This window comes from Anabrus simplex, chromosome 6, assembly GCF_040414725.1.
Source record: "Anabrus simplex isolate iqAnaSimp1 chromosome 6, ASM4041472v1, whole genome shotgun sequence".
NCBI lineage: Eukaryota > Metazoa > Arthropoda > Insecta > Orthoptera > Tettigoniidae > Anabrus > Anabrus simplex.
The window spans coordinates 331,933,347-331,939,346 of NC_090270.1; the positions used below are offsets into that span (position 1 = coordinate 331,933,347).

At 38.4% G+C, this 6,000-nt stretch overlaps 1 protein-coding gene across 1 annotated transcript in view; it reads left to right on the top strand.

Moving 5' to 3' along the window:
* Positions 1–1,763, top strand: part of LOC136876542 (juvenile hormone esterase) — a 38,584-nt gene extending 36,821 nt beyond the window's left edge. The window contains exon 10 of the mRNA XM_067150582.2: positions 1,543–1,763. Within this exon, the coding sequence (XP_067006683.2) occupies positions 1,543–1,729 (187 nt within the window). The 3' untranslated portion in view covers positions 1,730–1,763. The remainder of the gene's footprint in view (positions 1–1,542) is intronic.
* Positions 1,764–6,000: the final 4,237 nt, after the last annotated feature.

The following is a 6,000-nucleotide window of genomic DNA, read 5'->3' on the forward strand; positions in this document are numbered from 1 at the left end:
GTTATAAACTCGTCCGCCTTTGTAGTATAGTGGTTAGTATGATCAGCTACTTCCCCGGAGGCCTGGGTTGGATCCGCGGCTCTGCCACGAAATTTGAAAAGTGGTACGATGACTGGAACAGTGTTCGCTCAGCCTCGGGAGGTCAACTGAGAATAGGAGGTTCGATTCCCTCCTCAGCCATCGTCGATGTGATTTTCAGTGGTTTCCCACTTCTTCTCCAGGCAAATGCCGGAATGGTACTTAACTTAAGGCCAAGGCCGTTTCCTTTCCCCTTCCTAACCTGTCTCTTCCAATACTTCCATCCCTACAAGGCCGCTGTTCAACACCTGGCCACCTGGGCGAGGTACTGGTCCTCCTTCCCAGTTAACACCGAGCAAATGTCTCTTGCTCCAGGACACTGCCGTTGAGGCATTAGAGGTGGGATCTCTCGCTGAGACCGGGGGAAAACCAACCCTGGAGGCGAAAAGGATTAAATAACATGAAAAACATTCATTGGTAAAATTCGTATCAGCAGTCACATAATGGCAAGACAATTCCTGCATAACGGAAGAGAAATCCTGTACATGCCCTTGGAGAACAAATGGTAGCAAATAATATTAGTAATAATAAAAATACCGGGCGAGTTGGCCGTACGGTTAGGGGCGCGCAGCTTGCCTCCGGGAAATAGTGGTTTCGAACTGCACTGTCGGCAGCCTTGAAGATGGTTTCCATAGTTTCCCACTTTCACTCCAGGCAAGTTCTGGGCCTGTGTCTCAATTAAGGCCATAGCTGCTTCCTTTCCACTCCTAGTCCTTTCCTATCCCATCGTCGGCATAAAACCTATCTGAGTCGGAGCGAAGTAAAACAAATTTTTAAAAAATAATAACAAAAAAAGTCAAGAAAATACTTCGAAATATAGATTTGATTTCGTCTATGGCCTTTATTTAAACGGTGATGAACCAACACAAGCACTGATGTCCCATCCTCACACCACGGAGGACAAAGTTCTACTGGCTGTAAACAGCTTGAAATTCACATGTGAGACATAAGATGACACCACAGCATAGAGGCGTGATGATACACATTTCCGCTGAAATGTCATTTGGTTATACCCTTATTCCGGGAATGTCATCAATTTTGCTATCACCGAGCTCGATAGCTGCAGTCGCATAAGTGCGGCCAGTATCCAGTATTCGGGAGATAGTGGGTTCGAACCCCACTGTCGACAGTCCTGAAGACGGTTTTCCGTGGTTTTCCAAGGCAAATGCTGGGGCTGTACCTTAATTAAGGCCATGGCAGCTTCCTTCCATTCCTAGCCCTTTCCTGTCTCACCGTCGCCATAAGACCTATCTGTGTCGGTGCGACGTAAAACAACTTACAAAAGAAAATGCTATTTCGAGTTCCGTCTATCATATCATGATGCCCTTCATTCCGTCTCTTAAAAATAGTACAGTCTTAGAGTTAGGGGGTTATTTATGCGAAAAAAACTAAGCTATTCTCTGATAAAATTTTATTAATATTTCAAAACTTGAATTGAATAATTTTATAGTTTGTTTTACACAGGAACCCAACGCCCGAGAGAACTTCTCTTCTAAGTAATGTGACGTGGGAGCCTTACACAGCAGATAATCTCAAGTATTTGGACATTGGCTCAACCTTATCAATGAAGGAAGGACTTTATAGCGAGAGAATAGCTACATGGGAGAGATTATTTCCTCTTCCTCATACAACTAATGTGAAAAAGGGGTAATTTATTGAACTCAATAAAATGAAATGTCACACTATGTTCGCTCTTTGCATTTTTCTATAAATAAAAGCTGGCCTACCTATTTCCCTCACTAATATCCTTTGCTACTCACAATACACATTAATGGATGTGTTGCATAACTCACGTGTGTGAACAAGGAGAAGGGTTGAAGATACTATTCTCTGTAATTACGTCAAAATGAAACGACGTTGTCTGTCTGCCGTTCGGAAAGACATCACGTCCGAACTTTCTCAAAATGAGCTGTCACATGGCTATGAATTTCAAAACCTGTATATTATAGGAGTTTACTAAAAAAAGATTTGGCAAATCCGTCCGTTTGTTCTACTGGACCGAGTGCTTCATTTTTGTTTTAATTTCTCCGAAATTACCTGCCGGTGAATTATGAGACATTGATAAGTCTCTAAGTTCATTCAGTTTTGAGTAATTATAAAATCAAATCATTAAAGGATCATTTCAGTATGCAGGCGAAGGCTTACCCTAACCCGCAATACATTCTGTACTTCGCAGGTTGCTAAGCGACTAACACTTTCATTAATATTCTGATATATTTATGTGATTTTCTTCCTTAGTAATGTCATTGCATGCAGCTACCTGTCAAGCCAGAGAGTATACACTTCCTCTGATCATGGAAGAATATTGTTCTGTGCTACATACTCTTTGATTCTCTGACCTTCCCCAGCTTCTTAATATGCTCCACAGATGGCAGAACTTTCCCAATAAGTTACATGCTCTTATAGAAAAATTCGACGTACGCACAGACAGGAAGGTATCAAGTCGATTAGCCTTCTATATGCGACCATTACCTGTAATAAAGCGCATGTACAACTTCTTGAAAAAATGGGCGTCTACTTACCCGAACCAGTACTCAATCACGGCCAATTGTATATTGCACCATCTCGGGCAAGATCGTTTGAAAATACGCCAGAATAGTCGAAGCACAGAGACTATTATATGGAAAGAAGTGCTATAAACTACGTTACAGGTATTAAATGTTCATAAAACTATTGAAAAGGGAAAGCAAGACAATATGACTGCGACAGTTATCTGACCTGTTTATAACGAATGTTGCGGAGCAGCGCGGATCCACTAGTATTATCCTTAAAACACATTATCTGCGGAGTTATTTGTAAAGAATTAACGCAAGAGTTTTTTTACCTATTTCATTCCTATTCAAACAGTATACCCCAGTGAATACATGGATTCGTGATCATAAAGGATTGTCTTGCACTGAATGGCGTGAGATAATAACAATGAATGCCAATGTCTCTGCTATGCGTACTGTACCTGGCAACAGCCTCTGTCGGCGTTGGCAAAGAGAGTTCGAAACTCTTCCACATGTCCTGGGAGCCTGTCCACATGGTGAATTACTACACACCTCACACCATAATAAAGCCTTATCAATGTTAGCTAACACAAATGTTAAGTCCGTTCTGCTTTACAGTTGTGAAACGTGGAAAGTTGCCCAGAAGAAGACTAAACAACTTCAAGTCCTCGTGAATCGCTGTCTAAGACGTATCATCAACATAAGATGGCCGGATGTTATTTCAAATGAAGATCTATGGGAAGAAACTAATCAGCAGCCAATTGAAATGCAGATAAAGGAGAGAAAATGGCGTTGGATAGGACATACTGCACCCGTCCACCTCCCGAGTCCCAGACTAGCATTTATCTCAGGGGTGTCGGTTCATTATTTAAGTCATCAAATATAAATATAGCGGCATAAATGAACACGGGAATGAACGGAGCAATTTAAAATTTAAATGGGGAAGGCTCGATTGTAAACTTGAATTTAAGGACTCCATGATAGGACTAGGAAGTGACTGTTAACTTTAAAAAGGGCATCGTCTAACTACAATAAAAAGATTATGAGAATGGTTTCCTTTGAAATAATTTGCCAGAAGGAGCAGTTTATTACGCCACCCGACGTACGAAACTTTGATACATTTGGCAATGATATTTAACTTTCCACACATGTTACATAAACAAATCACTTGCTATACCGCAAGTGGTATCAATATCTTGCTGGGTTGCTTCTGAAAGAAATTACAATTGGAGTATAACTTATGGGTCGATTCCATTTGAATCGAACCGTTGTTCAAGGATATAGCTTCCTTCCATCGGGAGCCCGAGCATAACCCATGTTACGGTCGGCTTCCCGATTTAACTAAGATGATGTACTCCGGCTATATACATTTTTCCGAGACCGGTACTCGGACTGGGTAATGTTTCTCGTGAAATACGAAAAATGGATTACACGGACAGTTCCTATCTTACGATGTCCAGCTGATGCCATACCAGTTGTGTTTTGTTGTTGATTAGTATGTTCACAGTTTCAAAGTGAAGTTGTTAAATTTGTGAGAAGCGATTATAATAAAAATATTCCAAGTAAATCATATCTGGAGTTGATTAGTGCCAGAATAAATCGAAATTGTAAGAGGGGTTATGCGTTAAACATATTAAGAGTGGACTACCGTGTAACAGGCGAATTTAATTTTTTTAAATTAATAATAATAATAAATAAAATAAAACTACTTTTTTTGAAGAAGAAGATTTTTTAATATAAATTGGATATAATAATAATTCATGTGATATCGGAAATGTAGTGAGCCGTGCGTAATAATAAGTTTAAGTGATCAGGTGTTGAGTTTATCGGGAATCATTTAATGACGGGAGGTCGTTTTAATTCGGAATTAAAGAGTGTGATAATTTAACTTGATAAATTAATAATATTGAAATTTAAGATCGGTGCTAAGAATCCGTACATGTTAATGAACGTGTGGTTTAAATTACGGTCCAATATATTTTTTACGTATAAATGTCGTGTCTTAAATTTGCAATTCAGTAGTCGGAACACGTAGGACTAATATTACGAAACCATGATTGTCAAATTTTGGTAAAAATATAATTTCAAAATGTTACGATTATTTGCGGAGAACGAACTAAGGCGTAGATCGAAATGAGATAGAAAAATGTTAAAGAATCTGCAGTCAGATAATAAAAGGTCGTACGATGTCAGAAGTGGAATAAATAAGTCAGTTGATAATTCTGTGAGAAATAAATGAATCAAGGAATATTGAGATAGAAAGGAAAATAAATTCCGTACGAGAGACACTTAGGATATTGTAAATGAGTGTAAAATGTACGGGCAGTGTCACAGAGAAATACTGAGTTACGTAGCGGGTAGAATTCGAACCCGTGACAGCATGTACGAAATAAATAGACTGCACAGCTATTCGTCGAGATACTACGGATCTAAGGATAATGAGAGTTCAGAGTCCACATAAATGATCGTATAGTGTAATCATTGTAATGACGAGCGATGACAATCATGATGTCGTGATAATAATAATAATAAATATTGCAGATAAATGATTGGACCGCCTTAATTAAATAAGCGTTGATAAAGATGTTAAACGGGAATCTAAATGATAATATGCAACCGATAATAATGTAAGGACGATGTTAAATCATCGCGGTCAGATTAATAATAATTGTCATAATAAGAACAGTAATGATGCCGTTGGTTGATCAGTGAAATAATATAATTGCGACCGATATCTTAATATATTTTGGCGGAAGTGACCGGTTCATTAATAATAATAATATCTTGAGTGACGTTAATAATAATAATAATAACTTAAGTCACCTATTCTTTAATAATAATAATAACCACAAGAGGGATATACTAATAATAATAACAGTAATAACCATTTGTGTTTGCATCCCGCATAATAATGACGATATTAACCAAACGTGACAGTGCCAGGAACCGTTGAATAATAATAATAATAATAATAATAATAATAATAATAATAATAATAATAATTTCAAGGATGATAATTTCATGGATAAATGAATATTCTGACGATAGTGGATTAAATTAATTGGTGACAACATCCCTCTATTCGTATGTTGAATAATACGAATGATAAATATTATAGTCATTTGTTACCTCGTTATCGTACGGTTTCCGCACGGTATTTCCCACCGCTTCTCGTTATCTCATCTGTGGCAGTAGTCTACTGAGGCTACTTTGTAACATCTCAGATCATGTGTAAATAAAATATAAATGCTAATTCAGTGGTATGGCATTAGCTGGACATCGTAAGATAGGAACTGTCCGTGTAATCCATTTTTCGTAATTCACGAGAAACATTACCCAGTCCGAGTACCGGTCTCGGAAAAATGTATATAGCCGGGGTACATCATCTTAGTTAAATCGAGAAGCCGACCGTAACATGGGTTATGCTCGG